The sequence below is a fragment of the Trachymyrmex cornetzi genome, unplaced genomic scaffold, assembly GCF_001594075.2.
Source record: "Trachymyrmex cornetzi isolate Tcor2-1 unplaced genomic scaffold, Tcor1.1 scaffold392, whole genome shotgun sequence".
Taxonomy (NCBI): Eukaryota; Metazoa; Arthropoda; class Insecta; order Hymenoptera; family Formicidae; genus Trachymyrmex; species Trachymyrmex cornetzi.
The window spans coordinates 1,081,351-1,098,313 of NW_017298663.1; the positions used below are offsets into that span (position 1 = coordinate 1,081,351).

Sequence of the window (16,963 nt, forward strand, 5' to 3'; positions counted from 1 at the left end):
AAATATTATCGAATATTGAATACCCGGTATCATATTTTTTTCTGATTAGGATATCTGATAGGGCAATTATCCGACCGGGTATAACCGGATATTTCCTCGGATATCCGGTCAAATACCTGGTACATGACTTTCAAAAAAATGGGATTTAGCGTTAAACAGAATAAAAATTTTGCATCAATGACACAAATTTTCAATATAAGACTTCAGCCGGATATATATATTACCGGATACTTGATATCCGATTATCCGACCAGATAGTAAAAAAGGATAATACTGAATATCGGATATTTCTCGGATATTCGCTGCATTCCTAATATTTACTTTGAGTGCATAATGTCACGATTTACGCGTTAACTTCCAGGATGGCGATAAATTGACCCGTCCTTCGCTCTCTCTCCCTACCCCTAGTGTCTTCCTCTCGGAGAAGTGCTCGCGCGCGGTTTCTTGTTCCGCGAGAGAGTCGCGGGCGAAAGAGAGAGGCGTCGCAGGCGCCGACGCCAGCTATTGATTCTCTTGGATATATCCGTGGTTTCAAAAGTTACTATCACACACACCAGTGGGGGTGTCACCAGTGGCGAACCGCTCCTCAACCGCGGACAAGGTCCTCGCGCGTTTCCTCCTTTGGTCCCGGCAGGTGGGTAAAAGGATTTTACTTCCTTGGTTTTTGCTTCGCGACGGAAAGACGAGCAAACCGGAACAAGATGTATCTCTCTCGTGATGGACATGTATGCACGTCCAAATAAAGCCGCCTCGGCGCTTACGTGAGGCAACGAATTCGGATTTTCTATGTCAATCATTAATACGTACAGTGAAGTGAAAGACTCGTATGCGACGTTGATGTTTTACATATGCATCGAAAGGCCCTGTATATACGCATACATATTTATTTTATTAAAAGTAAATCTTTCTCTCTTTCACAAATATGTGTAGAAAATTTAATAAAACTTGCGTCTGTGCAAACGTGCTAGAACGCGTTCATCTACGTCAAAGCAAAAATCAATTTCCAGTTTAAAGTTCTCAATCAATTATTTTTGTATGTAAGGGATATATACGCAAATTTATGTAAGAAGGGCACGTGTGTATTTGGAAAGTATATGTGCACTTGGTTGAGATTGATACCTATGTGAAAGTACATGTAATGTACATACATATATTTATATGTGTATGTATTATACATATCAATATAAGTTGAACCCATAACAGTGTGTGTATATATATGGACAATTTCTGTATGAAAGAATTAATGTTGGCCACAATTAAACAACAAACTAAATTCGCGCAAACATGTATTATAATGACCACAAGTATCGCATTATCGACTGATTTAATTTTAATATAATTTCTTCTTTTATAGTTATTATAACATCTGTTTATATATTATAATACCATATTATATTGATTTTGTATTAATTTATAATTATCACAAACATCTTTTTTTTTTTTAGGAAAATTTATAATTTTTTTTATACATGATTTTTGTTGGCTACTTTGTTTAGTGTCCGTCTCCATCTTTTATTAATAACCATTTCAATTCTTTTCTTGACAGGATGAAGCGCTTAGATCTTTCCTTTTAATAGAAATTTGACTTAAAAAAAACTAAAACGAAAAGGAAGAAGATATGGCGAACACGGCTCATCTCGTTCGCCGGCAAAGTTCCCGCGATCTAAAGCCCCAGAAAAGCATCGATAAGCTCGAGATGAAAGAGATGCGTGGTAGATTAGTGGTGGATAATCGGAAGAACGTCGCTACTGCCAATTACGGGGCCACTAATGCGGCCTTCGAAGACACCAGCCCTAACAAGGTACATGGCTATTTATAGTCACCCTTCTGCAAAAAACATCGAATAAATTTCAAATGAAATGAAATAAATTTGGCTTCGATTCACACAGAGCAAAATAGGAAACGGCCCCGGCAACAATGATGGCAAGGCGACTTTCCGACCGGAAGCGGGCGAAGATGAGCGTGAAAATTGGGATAGTAAGCTCACATTTCTCCTGGCAACCGTAGGATATGCAGTGGGCCTTGGAAACGTATGGCGGTTCCCTTATTTAGCTCAGAAAAACGGCGGAGGTGCGTTTGCTTCGTACAGATCGCTCAAGCTCTTTCTCATACAATTCTAAGCATGAGTTCTAATATTTGTAGGCGCTTTTCTGATTCCTTATTTCGTGATGCTGGCCATCGAGGGTATTCCTATATTTTATCTGGAATTGGCAATTGGCCAGAGACTGAGAAAAGGCGCTATTGGAGTGTGGAATCAGGTGAATAGAAAAAAATTCAAATGAATAAATTAAAGCAAATGTTTGAAGATAAGTTTTCTACTGTATTTTGAAAGGTATCCCCGTATATGGGCGGCATCGGAATTAGCAGTGCCGTAGTCTCCTTTAATGTGGCTCTTTACTACAATACAATTATCGCCTGGTGCCTATTTTATTTCGTTCAGGTAAACAATTAGGATCTGCTTAATTTCGTTATTATTGACATGTCGTGCGGAATCACTCATAGAAATTTGAATCTGTTCAAAGAGTTTCCAATCGCAACTACCTTGGGCAGAGTGTCCCAATAGGTATTTCCAAAATGGATCTTACGCACCTGAACCTGAGTGTTTGGTAACGCCAAAATTTATGATATAATATAAATCATTCCACTGCCTATGTGCATTTGTGCGCATATTAAGTTCGGTTTTGTTTATAATGTGAGACTTGGGTCAATAGGTCAGCAGCCCTACACAATATTTTTGGTATCGAACCACCCTGATGATATCTAAGGACATCAATACGCCGGAAGTGTTTAATTGGAAAATTGCTCTGGCGCTAATTATCGCTTGGATTCTCGTCTACATGTGCATGATTAAGGGTATCGCGTCTTCGGGCAAAGTACGGGAGCTTTTATAGTCAAAATTAGTTATTATAATTCTTCAAGTGATCAGTTTGATTTCTTTAGGTCGTATATGTAACCGCCACGTTTCCGTACATTGTCCTGATTATTTTCTTCTTCCGAGGAGTGACATTGACGGGTATGTCGGACGGTCTGCGGCATCTCTTCACGCCAAAAGTGCGTTCTCACAATTTCTTTTTACATTAAAATGATTAATAAACAAAGTTTAAGTAACTACCGATTCACTTTTGCATTTTAGTGGTGGACATTGACCGATCCTGTAGTTTGGCTGGAGGCTGGAACGCAAATCTTTTTCTCCTTAGGCCTAGCTTTCGGCGGTCTGATAGCGTTTTCTTCGTATAACCCAGTAAATAATAATTGTTACCGTGACGCCATCATGGTCAGTCTGACGAATTGCTTCACGTCTATGTTCGCGGGAATCGTCGTCTTTTCGATCATAGGTACGTGTGATTTTTTCCCCTGGAAATTTCTGATTTCTACACTTTTTCTACTAAAACTTTTAGTGAGAATGTCACTCTTAAAGATTCAAAATTGAGCCGTGCTTTTTCAAGACTGGCTCAATTTTCACTCTTTAAAGTGAGATTCCATTCTAAAGAATTTAAAGAGTACACTTTCGATTCTGTTTGAATAGGATTTAAAGCTACCATGGTTTACGAACAATGCTTATCGGAAAAGAATAACACGTTAATGAGTATATTCGGTCATGTCGATAAAATACCTGAAGACATCCCGATTGCCGGTACGCTGCTGAATGTCACGGACGGAAACGGATCACTAGATAATTTGATAATGCCAGAACTGCCCGAATGCGATTTGCAGAAGGAGTTAGATAACGTGAGTATAAAAGCGACTTTCAACGTTAAGGTATTTCTCCAAAAAATTGAGTTTCTACAAATTTTTTGGAAATTTAGATATTATGTTTAAAATAACCCTGACGAAAATAAGAAACTTTATAAAGCGTTGATAATTTCCGTTCAATGACGATTTTTTTTAGAATTTTTACGTTTCAATTTAAACTTTATAAGAACGCTTATAGAACACCATTGGGTTTAAACATTTTCAGAACGCTTATAAAATACAATATATACGTTTTATAAGTTCTGTGATGTTAAAGCAACGCTTTTCAGAGGACGCTCAGTAAACGCTGATGCACCTTCGTGCAGAGAGTTCATTGTCAGACTTTTCAACATTTATCAATGTTTTTCTCAATACCGTGAGACAAGCATTTTCTTTCCGTTCAGCAAACGTTGTTCCAACGTGGCGAACTATCAAATCGCAGTAAACTTTTTGTAAAGCGTTTACGCAAACGGCTTAAAGACACCCAAAAAACGTTTTTCTTAATTCCGTAATATAAGCGTTTTTCCTCCGTTTAACAAACATTCTTCTACATATCCAATTTTCAAGCAGTGCACAACATCGCTACTAGAGGGAAACAATGAAATTCAATTTCTTGCATTTAAAAAACCACATTAAATAGGATAAAAGGCGTGGATGAGACTTCTCAATGAAAAATTTTGTACCTTTTTTTTTGATAAAATGTCTGCGTTCAGTAGGCTCAACACTTGAACTGAACGTTTATGTAAACATCAAACAAACATTCATTAAACTTCTTATTTTCAGAGAATGCCTTCCAAACGTTCCAATGTTGCAATTTCCGTTTTACTCTACTGACCGTTTCTAAATTCTCAATGAACTTCTGTAAACGCTCATGTAAACATTAAACAAACGTTTATGAAACTTCTCATTTTTGTCAGGAAATTTTTTATCTATATATGATTAAAATTTTAAAAACCTTAATGGTGCCGAAATGAAAATATTTACCTTTAAAGTTTCAGCTTTTAACACATAAACTCTTATACTAGGCCTTACCGAAGTTTTAATACTTTGCGGCGAAAATCTTCTACAAATTCAAAAAATAAATTAATATATAATGTAGAAATATTATAGAAACCTTATTTAAAAAATGGGGAGGCCTAGCGGTGTCGTTTCTGAATTAGAGTAGTTTAAAATTGTAATTTGGTGGAATTCTCCTCCTCCCACGCCGAGCGGCGAGATAAGGACATGTTGTTGTGTTGCCACATTTCAATTGTCTTCAGTGCGGACTAGTGTTCGTATACACAGATATGACATTTATGCGCGTGTGCATGGTGGAAGGATATAAGAGGTGAGTTATTGCGCATAATGGCGGAAAAGGGTGAGGGACGATTAATTAAATATGACCAATCAAATTAAGCACGCAAATTTGAAATGCTTACCAATAATCGCCCTGTCTTAACAATAATTTGAGTAGAATATTACTTTCTTGTAGAAGGTAGTAGAAGCACGATTTTTGCAATTTGTTATGCAGCAAATCGGTATAATTTCGCACATAGAATTTCACCACTACTAATTCGCGCACTCACAATAACAGTAAACAAACATATCATCAGCCATATTGAATTCTATAATTTGGTTCAAATGTAATTGGCTGTCAGCTCCGCACTACTTTTAGACTACTGCGTATCCACGGGTATAGCTCACCCTTATAATGCCTTATATCCTTTCACCATGCGTGTGTGTGTACGTTCGTCTCTTCAGAGAGTACACGCGGGGAGGCATATTTGTTAATTTTTTAGCGCGATTGTAGCCGGAGAAATACCTTAATTACAAGTAACGATTACAATGATTACAGTCAGCGTCGGGTACAGGCTTGGCGTTTATCATCTTCACCGAAGCGATCAATCAGTTTCCTGGTGCTCAGTTTTGGTCGGTATTGTTTTTTCTGATGCTATTCACCTTAGGAATCGATTCCCAATTTGGTACTTTGGAAGGTGTTGTTACTAGCATCGTCGATATGAAACTCTTCCCGAATTTAAGAAAGGAGATTTTGACAGGTACTTTTTGCAATAGTGAAAAGAATAGCGAAAGAAGTAATGGATACTCTTTAAATTTTTTGGAGTGGTATCTCACTTAAGAGAGAAAACTGAGCTAGTCTTGAAAAAGAATGATTTAATTTTCGATCATTAAGAGTGAAGATTTCACTTTTTAGAATGAGATTTATTCAAAAAGTTATAGAGATTAAAATAAATTCAATTTTATATCAGGTGTTATTTGTTTGGTATGCTGTATGATCTCTATGGCCTTCGCTCATGGAGCTGGCAGTTACGTCTTCGTGCTGTTCGATAGCTTCAGTGGCAATTTTCCATTGCTCATAATTGCGTTCTTCGAATGTATAGGAGTGTCCTATGTCTACGGTTTGAAGAGGTGAGTACAAGTTTCAGGATCAAAGATGTGTTTATCGATATAAATATTTTGTAATTGCAATGATTCCAGATTTGCTGACGATATCGAACTGATGACTGGCAACCGGCCTGGCCTCTACTGGTTAATATGTTGGAAGTACCTTAGTCCGTTGGCTATGTTGAGTATTCTGATTGCATCTTTTGTCGAAATATTTTTCGAAGGAAGCGGTTATCCAGCCTGGGTGGCAAATAAAGGCATTACGGAAAGACAGGAATGGCCCGTTTGGGCTTTAGTGCTCATCGCTATTCTTATTCTTACTTCTGTTTTATGGATACCCGCAGTTGCTATTTGCAGGTTGGTATTGATACTCTTAATTCTAACATAATTAATACAGCTCTTTTAATACTAATATTATATTAATTATTATATATTAATTAATAACATTAATTGTAACATTAACATTATAATATTAATATTGATCAATACTATATTTTACTTTACATGCATTTTATCAATCTTCAATGATCCTTTCCAGATATTATGGAATTCTTATCATTGACGACAACGAAAAGGCCTGGTTTCCCGCGGCGGACTTGAAAGAATTCCACGGAATTATGCCGCATGAAGTGACGGTGGCTGAGACATTGCTGTTTTGCATCAGGAGTGATGGTTCCGAAGGATTGTGCTGTCCTACAGGTGGTCCCAGTGACGATGAAGATGACGATCTCACCTAGGATCAATCTCAATCGCGACGCGCGTTTCCGTGGATAATTTCGTTTCAAGAAACGCTCTATCTCATTCTGTGACGACCATTTTCAACTGCTGCTGTTGCTGTTTTGTCGAAAATGGCTGCTGTGAATCTGGTCGATTTGTAGTCAGCGCATCCGCGTGGTAGGATCTTGTCTATTGTGTCAATTAACGTAAGCTTCGGCGATAGAAGCCGTTTCTTTATAATTCAAAGACGGAGATACATTCATAGAAGATTAATTTTATTTCTTCTTTTTTTTTATCATCTTTAATAGTTGTTAACTATTAAATTCAAATTTTTATTCGAAAAAACTCTAATTAAAAGTATTTAGGATTTTGGATTTAACTATTTGGTACCGATGAAGTATTCTCGATAAATATGTATACATGTTTATTCGAGAACATTTTTAAATGTATCTTCGCCTGAGAGATATAATTTGTTTCCGATTTTGAGTTTCTTATTAACTATGTGAAATGGCTTTCGAAGCTTTGCGAATACCGAAGCATATTAGTCAACAATCTGCATACAGTTTTCGAACGAATACAATCGCGCGTCGCGTGGACGGTAAAGAAAAATAATCTTTTGCGGAGAAAATTGCCTATTATACAAGTTAACGATGAAACATTTACTCTTTAGCGATTGCGATTAACGTCAAATTCAATAAGATTAGTGGTAGGAGCCGTCCAGTGGACTTGGGTGGATATACCCAAAATATTGTTTTAGATAGGTAGCCTTGGATCAAAACATTTGGATCCTTAGATCTATGGATATTTGAAGATTGAAGATTTTGAATATCAATGGATCTAAAGACCTAATCCTATAAATAGTAAAAAATCCAAGAAAGCAAATAAATAAATAAAAAGATGGGGATATTCAGGTACATAAAAGCATAAGACAAGCTCGAATAAGGTTCTCAGAAAATTCAAATATATATAAATTTAAGATATAAATATTCGAAAGAATACAAGATTTTACCAAAGATCTAAGGATCCAGGAATCCACGATTGATTACGTGGATTGATAATGTGACAACAATGAACATAAAGAGGATAAAATTTATGACAATAATTGGACTAAATCATGCTTGACAATAATATTAACAGTGCGTAGCATGTGATGCGCACTCGAGGATGCCTGAAAAGCCGGAAGGCAATTAATTCGACCGAAAGAACTGGTTTCTTCGGACTAAGAGATATTATCATCGTACCAGCCATAGGTTAATCAACTAATTAGTTTTAGATCAATTAAGATTCTGATTTCATCCTGTTATGTATGTTCAATTTCGACCTGGGTAGCGATCATGTAACTTTTTCGTTAAAACGGAAACGTGAAAAGTGAAAATTTTTGATATGTACGTCGTGTATATACACACATACAAAGAATTTTGACTTTTCATATTTCCGCCCTAGGGAAAAAAATTACATGATCGCTACTTTTATGTGGAATAAAAAAAAGTGTATATATATATATATATATATATACAAGGTGTATCTGAAATAACGCTCACTAATTATACAGTGCTATTCCTAATAAAAAATTGAGTTGAAAAGTCTTCTACCATTTTGCAATTTTCATAATAGTTAACGAGATATTCTAAAAATTGCTGAATAAACGGATAAAATTGATGTATAAGACAATTTTTTAAGATATCTTTCTATGTTCTTTGTGAAATATTTTGAATATGTTTCTTAAAGAACTCTTAAAGTTATCTTGTACGTCGATTTTAGGCATTTTGCTCATTGGGTGATTAAAAAAAATATTGCGAAAATTGCAAAATGGTAGAGGACTTTCGACTCAGTTTTTTATTAGGAATAGCACTATATAATTAGTGGGCATTATTTCAGGTACACCATGTATATACATCGTTGTATTTCATTTAAAGAAAGAACTAAAATCTAGGTCGAAATTGAACATTAAAGATATTTCCGAATATTCCACATAATCTTCCAGTTCTTTGCAACAATATTCAAATGGCCTGATATCTTCCAGTGATATTTTAAACTTAGCTCTTTGCACTAAATATCTTTCTGTATTAAAGGAAAAATAGTTGTATTATTTTATACAAGAAATTTTATTATATTTAATTATATTATATATTCAATTATATGTTTATATAATTTAATTATTATTCATTTAATTATTATTCATATATGTTTATATAGATTGGATTTCTTGCACTAGAGTATAAAAATATAAATATGACTCTCTCTCTCTCTCCCCCGCCCCTCTCCCCCACATTATCGAATACACTTATACATGTATTAATGTGATTAACAAAATTTTATAAGATTTACATTAAAACTTTTTACATTAAAATATTTTAGTGCAAAGAGTTAAAAAGTTAATGACTACTCGGTTGTGGAGTATTCGCCTAAAACGTACAAATGTTAACGCGGACAATAAATAGAATTTCATTTTTTCGAGTATATTAGCAAAGGGATAACTGCATTAGCAATTGTTAAGCGACTAATTAAATAACAATAGCAGTCCTCTCAATTAAGCAATGACGAAATCGTCATTGATTAATTAGTGACGAAAGATAAATCATATCTTAATATCATATCATTTGTTACAATGCACATTTTATCTTATACTCGCTCGATCTTCCCGAAATGAAAAAGACTTTGTTAGAAATAGAAAAATGCGTTTTATAATGTATTCTTAGAAATATTGGTATTATTTATGTGAATTGAAGATTATTTCTTTATCTTTTAGTGAATGTTACTGTATTTTTTGACTGGTTATCTTCCATTATTTTCCATCTGACATCTCTAAATTCTAATGTTTTAATTTTTAAAATACAATCGACAATCTCAAATTTAATTTCATTAATGTCCATTTTACCAATATAGACTAATTTTAACCTTTCGATTTAAATTACTTTTCATCTTCCAGTTATAAAAATTAAAAGAAGATAAAGAGTAAATTAAATCAAAATTAAAGTTAATTATTGGTAGAAATAGATATAAAAGAGTAAATTAAAAAAAAAATATTAAGAGGAGAAAATGTTGCAGCAGTTTATTGTCGTCATGGCTGCTATAACTGGAGTTACAAAAAGAGTGATTTATCCTATTGCACTTTTGTTAATTATATATTGTCGATGTAGCTTGCGCAATAACAACAATACACCGACGGCGGACGGTAGTAATTATTATTACATATAATTGCGACGATTGCGATACATATATACAATAATATTGCGTATACGTAAAACTGTACATATATATATATATATATACATGAATATATTGTTGTCAGTTGAATGTTAAAATAAATACCTTGAGTCGATTCAGATCTCTCCTCACTAGATATTTGAGAAATTATCGTAAAGAAGTAATTAAAATTACTTTCCCCTAGCATGCAATATTATGGTAAAAACGTGAGATTTTGGTGATAAAATAAATAATTTATTATTTATGGTAAACAGAAAATTACAGATGTTACATAGCGCTTACTATTCTATATTTTTCTTTGAGCCACTATGTATCGGAACTTTCACTCAACTCTTAAATTTTCGTTTAACTCCTTAAAATTTATATTTCACGTTTTTATTGTACGCAACCATTACGAAAATTTTGTCTTTGTAAATCAGAGATTGATCAATAGATAAATTAATAAATTCTATATATGTAATTAATAATAATAATTGTATATATGTAGCACTTATAGAATTATATATATATATAACCTGTACGTGTTTACATGATCCTTATCATCGTTAACTATTTACTAGTATACTTACAATAGCTACTTCGATAACAATAGCTTCCACGTCTCATATGGCGTGTAAAAATATTTTACGGTAACAAGATACTTAATTCTTTACATGTACAGTCTATTTTACATTTTCTCTTGAGATTTTTCTTTTAGATGTATCCACTTCTAAATCTCTTCAATCAAAACACTCATTTTCTTCCTCTGTCGTTAAAAATCGCCACCACCTTAACTTAAATCTATGGCAGTAAGCTACATATCGGCATTAGTAATGTAAGGCCCATTCATTATCCTGCAGGAAGGTATCAACTACTTCTTTCATCGCCAAGTTTGGGATTAGCTGATCTTGTGTCAAACGTACTCGCGTGACCGGATCAAAGTGGCCAACTCGTTGGAGATGTTCCTCGATGTCCTTCCGTTCGTATGTAATTCCACTAGGCGTAATTACTGGTTCCTGCAGGATTTCGAAGCTAATCTTGCCGCACAAGTAATCCGGTACTTCTCTTTTCTACAAAAAATTTATTTGTATTAATACAGAATTTGTTAGCGAAATAGAAAAAAGTTTTCCCTGATTTTTCTCTGACTAAAGCCTGAAAAGAATATTGAACAAAAACAAAGAAGAAATATAATTTCTTATTAATTAGAAATGAAAAGTACAATAAAAAATTATAATGAAAAATGACAAAATAAAATTAAACTTTTATCATATTTTTTAAAGCATTTTTGACATAAAAAAACTTCAATCTTACACTTTTAAGAGGTGTATTAATTCTTTTTATCTGTTTCTGCATTTCTTTTTGAATTCTTGTCAGATATAATCTTGAGTTTCTTGATTTTTAAATTATTTAATTTATTTCATTGAATCTGTTTTGCATATTAATTGCTCTTATTAATAATAAATTTTCTCACTAAAATATTATGTTTTAATTACTATCTTGATTAGAAATTTTTTATCTTAATGGTAATTTTGAAGCATTTCTCGCAGTAAATCCTTTAAAAAATGCATGATTACTGAAAGATTGTAAATATTTTGTATAATTTTTTTTACTATTACTGTGAGTGATTTGCGAAATGTCACTAATAAATATCTTGGTTTTTAAAAATCAAGACATTATAGTTTCTCTTTTTAATCCTTAGTACACACCTTAGTTTTTGGTCCCCTTACTATATACAATCTTTCGTATCCTGGATCAATTCTCATCATTTTTACAAGTGTGTAAAAATTAAATATTAAGCAATTTTTACGTATATTTTGACATCTTTAAAAAGTATTTTTAAAGTCGTATATTTATAATGAATTGTCATATTGTGACAATATTGTAACATATATATAATTGTATTGTTGTATCAAGATAGTAATATTGTAGCAGGACACTAATAATCCAAAGATGTGTATTAAGGATTAACTATGTCTGCTAACGACCTTTTACGAAAAACGCTTTTGCTCTTTGTAAAATTGAAAAATTATAAAAAATATTTATAACGCTTTCTTAAATAATTAAAAAAAATTTATTTAATAATTTTTAAAGAAATAAAGTTTAGAATTAGTATTACAGTGATTTAATTTTATCTTAGAGGTAATAAATTTCTTATTTCTCTAACTTTTTCTGATTTTTTTTTATCACTAATACCCTGTAGTAGGATTAATATTACAGAATTGTATTATTGTGTACCGATACGTATTGCATCAGAATTTTATAGCCTTGGCCATAAGTATAAAGCGCGTTTTCAATTTATTGTATTTTTTCAAAAAAGATGGTAATAAGAGTCAAAGGCAAATTAATAAAATATTAGAATATTTTATTTAAAAAAAGAAACAATAATTGCTAATTAAGAACCACTGTTAACGGTGCGCAAAGAATTTATTAATATTTAACAAACGTACGTTTCGACAAACGTTTTCGGTTCTTATCAATGCAAATACAAAAATACAAGCTAATGTCAAATGAAAATGATATTAAAGCGAAATAAAATTTCGTGACTATGTCGGTTGAGAGTTAGAACGATGACTCTCAAATGACAGTCACGAAATTTTATTTTGCTTTAATTAATATAATTTTCATTTAACACAGCAGCATTAAAATCTCTCCGTATCATTCTCATTTTTAGATTAATATGAGATAGCTTGTCCTATTGACAATACATCGGTTGAAGGCATTAATTGTGTAATGACTGGCATTTATACTATGATTTATCTATCAATTGACCACTGTTGTAATACACCTTAATTATGGACATTTTTCCTGTTCACAACTCTGACATCTGCAATAACTAGATGACCATTATGCAAGATATTATGCACCGTTTACACGTAACTATAGGACATTCGTTGTCATTCGTTATATTTATGTATTAGTAATAGCTTGTATTTTTGTATTTGCATTGACAAGGATCGAAAACGTTGGTACGTATGCACGTTTGTTAAATATTAATAAAAATTTCTTTATGCACTATTAACCACATTGGCTCTTAATTGGCAATTTTTGTTTCCTTTTTTTATATTTTTTTATCATTCAGAGCTATATTTATCGTTATAAATATTTTATTAATTTTCCTTTGGCTCTCATTATTACCTTTTTAAAATATTAGAATATTTTATTAATGCTATAAATTTAATCACAATTTTATACAAATAAATAAAATTTTTATTCTCAATAAAACTATTTGTAATTTATTTATTTTTATTATTTATTTTTTTATATATGTAGAATGTTTGCGTCTATTTATGGAGGTACTCTATACTTAATAACCAAGATTGTATTAATAAAATCGTGGAATATGAAAGCAAAAAATTGTTCTAAAAATAGTAACAGAGATACGAACCCGCCTTCTCTCATCTATTTTGGCGAAGAGATCATTAAGTCTCGATATACAAGTATCTCTCTTCTCCTCGATCTCTTCTTTTCTTCTAGCGAATTCTGCTGAGTTTGTTTCAACATTAGAATCCTTTGACGTTTCTTGTTCTTGCAGAGTTGCCAAGTTACGCTTTGCATCATCTATGATCAGCTGATTCAAATAAGTTTGCAGCTCGATATCTTGGGAAATTCTTTGTTCCTCCCTTACTTGGAATCGACGTTTCTTGGCTTGGCGCAATACACTGGTGATATCATCGCCATAGTTCAGCTTCTGTTCTTTCGCCAAGTCTACAGCTATGTTGTTTGAAATAAGTATAATTCTGTATTATAAATCTACAATTGAAAAAAAGGGAATATAGTTTGTTTCGCTGTATTTACCTCTTTGCAGATATTTGACAGCTTCATCAAAAAGCTCTAATTCCAATAGGGCGAGTCCTAGGAAGAAATGACCCTTCATCAAACAAGGATCTATATCCAATGCCCATCTGCAATCCTTGCACACAGATTCCCATCGTTTCAGTTTCAAGTGACACAATGCTCGATTTGTGTAATATAACGCCTGGCCTGGATTCTTCATCTCAAATAAAGTAAAAAAAAACATTAATACAAATAAGCGAAGGTAAGCCATATTTGGTCAAAGCAGATTAACTCTTAGTGCTTAATAATATTTTTGCATGATTTTTGCAATTTCTAGGTAATCAGAAAAATATTAATAATAAATAAAAAGAGGATTGCACAGAAATAAAATCATTCTTTTTTTCATTTATATGTATGATATTGTTTCATTTAGAGCATGGTGGAATTAGATCATGTGTGTGGTCTAGAAAAGTTATTTTATAAGTTATTTTTTAGGTTACCTTACATGTGTTTGATATAAAAATTCTGTACAAAAGTAATACAAAATTGGAGTGAATGATAACATAAAATATAAAAAATAAACTATCCTTATACTTATTATGCTCAATTTCTATGATAAAAAGTAACTTATAAATAATTTGTAAAGCAATCTTTCTATCTCTGGTTTTTATCCTATTTTTTCCCATGTACTCAAACTAGAGGTAAAAATTACCCTGTAAAAAATTGGAAACTTTAAATAAAGAATTCAGTAAAAATAAATTTTTTACTTGGATATGTATTTTCTTAGGTATTTGACATTTGATAGAATTCATGAATTTTCGTATTTATCAAAAAGATTTCTATTTACAGATAGCTGTAAATAGCGTAAACAATCAAAATGTAATATAGCTACTATGGCTAAGGTTGCGTTTGGTTTTAGCGGTTTTAGCATTTCTATCTTTGTTTTACATCTATAATAAACAATAGAAACAGAATGATAATAAACCCGTTCTTTTTAGCTGAAAACAAACTTTTTCCACGGTATGTATATATCTCTTTTCTCTGCTTTTTTTCTGTGGAGAAAAAAAGAAAAAATGAACCATGTCAAAAGTTCAGCAAAAAAAAAGTTTCATAAGTATTTGAAGTACTTGAGAGACCAAACTGAACATAGTTTAAAGTGACCATAGATAAACAATACTTATACAACTTCGAAAAGATATTATCTGCATCAGTAGAGGAAGCAGTTTTGCAATTGTTGTAAAATTTTTTAACATATGACTGATTTATACATTTAGATTTAGTGATGAGCTAAAGTCACGACCACAATCAATATTAAAGAATTTTATAACAGTTGCAAAACTACTCTCTCTACTGAATGCAGTCATTATCAATTCATTAGGCATCACAACAACGTAAAGATTCGTTATTTAAAATTATAAAAACAAAAGATATTAAATAACATTAAAGTGTATATATATATATATATATATACAGGGTGGACCATCTGAAGTGATCCAGTCAAATATCTCGAAAACTAGTAGGGATAGAGAAAAATGTTTCGTAAACCGATTTTTTATTCGGTCCTTTTGTTTTAAAGTAAAAAAATTGTTTTTTTTTCATCTTAGTTTAAACGATCGAATTTAAGAGGATCCTAAAGTGAAGTCCGAACTCTGATGAGATCGCTGTTTTACCGATAAAATACGACACATCGATATATCTTTATATGTATACTACCACATCAATATTGCACTCACACATACGTAAAAATTAATTAATTAACTAACTAATCTTTCGTATTAAGTATCTAAACTTAATTCTAAGTACTCAACATTGGTTGTTCATGTAATCTCTAGTCCAAACCAAGATTGTTTTACACGTACGAAGTATAAAACTCGTATATAAAACAAACATTATTACGAGTCGACATTAAAAGTAACAAAATTGTAATTTTCTACCTTTTTTTTCGTTTTTAACATAAAGTCGATCGATTTGGACTACATTATCGTACATATTTTAATTATGGAGAAGGATTTTTTAATCTGTAAAGGCAGTTAGAAAAATATTTGAAAAAATTGATAAAACAGATTCATTTTAGGATCTCTTTAAATCACCCTCGCTTTCGTCAAATTCTAGTTTGAATACCAGACGCTAGGGGCACCGTCGTGGCTCCCGTTATCGCTGGCACTCTGCGTGATTCGTGATTCAAAACAAAAAATATTTTGCTGCAATACAACTGTAGCGAGAGCGAGTAGGCGCACGAAGGTGCGCGACACAATTCGAAGTCACGGTTAACGTGAATGTGCGACATCGAGCGTGCATCAGAAATATCATTATACTTACAATCGCCTTTGTGTAGCAACTGGCTGCGTCTTCATATTTGTGCAGATCGAAAAGACGGTTTCCCTGTTCCTTCAACTCCTTATCGGACAGGTTTGCCGTTGAATACATTTTACTCATGATGGCAGCTCGTGATCACGTTGCATTCACGAAAATCAATTAATCTGTTATATTTTTCTTTTACGATTGAAAACGCACAAGTGCGAAAACAACTACGATATCCTTTGTCTAACCTCAAACGGACGCTCAATATTTCATCTTTGTTCCGTCCACACAGCCTTCGTTTGACGCGACTCTATACAAAAAGTAGAATCTACAATTCGATACCGCTACCATCTTGAGAAATATTTAGAAACACTAAAAGGAAAGGAACCTACCTTATTAACAGTAGACATCGGTTTATTTTTGCAAAAATCGTTTTTACCTACGACATCGATAATACAGATTTTGGGGATCCTTTAACGAAATCTTCCTTCGACGGTTGAGCGCCCTCACTTATATGAAACTTTAACTTTTACAACCGTAAACAAAGGAAAGGGTAATTTCAAATTGTACAGAATTGATTGATTTTAAAGTACATTGATTAGGTTTAAAAATAAAAAGAAAAAATAAATATTTTATATCTGTATTCAAAACTTGAATAAGTATGTAAAATAATATAAAGAATAAGAGTCAACGAGTGATAAATAAGAAAAGTTTGTAAAAATCAGGGTCATGCGAGGTCAGCGCGCGCATGAAATGGGCTAGTGAAACTAAAAATGTCGATAATTTATCGAATAGTAAAGGCTTAAAGGCCCGTCTACAATACACGGAGTAAGAAGTAAGAGTAAGAAATTGACCAATCACAGTCGAATGT

At 32.6% G+C, this 16,963-nt stretch overlaps 2 protein-coding genes across 2 annotated transcripts; one reads left to right on the forward strand and one right to left on the reverse strand.

Annotated features, from left to right (window-relative positions):
- Positions 1–361: 361 nt before the first annotated feature.
- LOC108764103 (sodium-dependent neutral amino acid transporter B(0)AT3) lies at positions 362–7,064 on the forward strand. The gene is made up of 14 exons (XM_018512146.1): positions 362–634; positions 1,547–1,801; positions 1,890–2,070; positions 2,143–2,258; positions 2,333–2,440; positions 2,523–2,606; positions 2,712–2,873; positions 2,941–3,051; positions 3,134–3,335; positions 3,527–3,729; positions 5,567–5,768; positions 5,979–6,138; positions 6,208–6,471; positions 6,653–7,064. The coding sequence occupies exons 2-14, from the start codon at positions 1,619–1,621 to the stop codon at positions 6,849–6,851; spliced, it is 2,175 nt and encodes a 724-aa protein (XP_018367648.1). The 5' UTR covers positions 362–634; positions 1,547–1,618; the 3' UTR covers positions 6,852–7,064.
- A 3,462-nt stretch (positions 7,065–10,526) lies between these two features.
- On the reverse strand, positions 10,527–16,536 carry STUB1 (STIP1 homology and U-box containing protein 1). Its single transcript, XM_018512147.1, has 5 exons — positions 16,485–16,536; positions 16,111–16,402; positions 13,813–14,011; positions 13,403–13,728; positions 10,527–11,087 (listed from the first exon to the last, which is right to left on the reverse strand). Exons 2-5 carry the CDS (start codon positions 16,225–16,227, stop codon positions 10,845–10,847), a joined length of 885 nt encoding a protein of 294 aa, XP_018367649.1. The 5' UTR covers positions 16,228–16,402; positions 16,485–16,536; the 3' UTR covers positions 10,527–10,844.
- Between the last annotated feature and the right edge of the window lie 427 nt (positions 16,537–16,963).

Excerpts from the sequence above, each read along its gene's own strand:
- STUB1 (XM_018512147.1), bottom strand. The coding sequence starts at position 16,227 with ATGAGTAAAATGTATTCAACGGCAAACCTGTCCGATAAGGAGTTGAAG. Across the intron at positions 14,012-16,110 it reads GTTGCTACACAAAGGCGATT|ATGAAGAATCCAGGCCAGGC; the intron begins GTAAGTATAATG and ends ACTTTATTTGAG. Across the intron at positions 13,729-13,812 it reads TGTCAAATATCTGCAAAGAG|CTGTAGACTTGGCGAAAGAA; the intron begins GTAAATACAGCG and ends CAAACAACATAG.
- LOC108764103 (XM_018512146.1), top strand. The coding sequence starts at position 1,619 with ATGGCGAACACGGCTCATCTCGTTCGCCGGCAAAGTTCCCGCGATCTA. Across the intron at positions 2,441-2,522 it reads GCCTATTTTATTTCGTTCAG|AGTTTCCAATCGCAACTACC; the intron begins GTAAACAATTAG and ends ATCTGTTCAAAG. Across the intron at positions 3,730-5,566 it reads TGCAGAAGGAGTTAGATAAC|TCAGCGTCGGGTACAGGCTT; the intron begins GTGAGTATAAAA and ends CAATGATTACAG.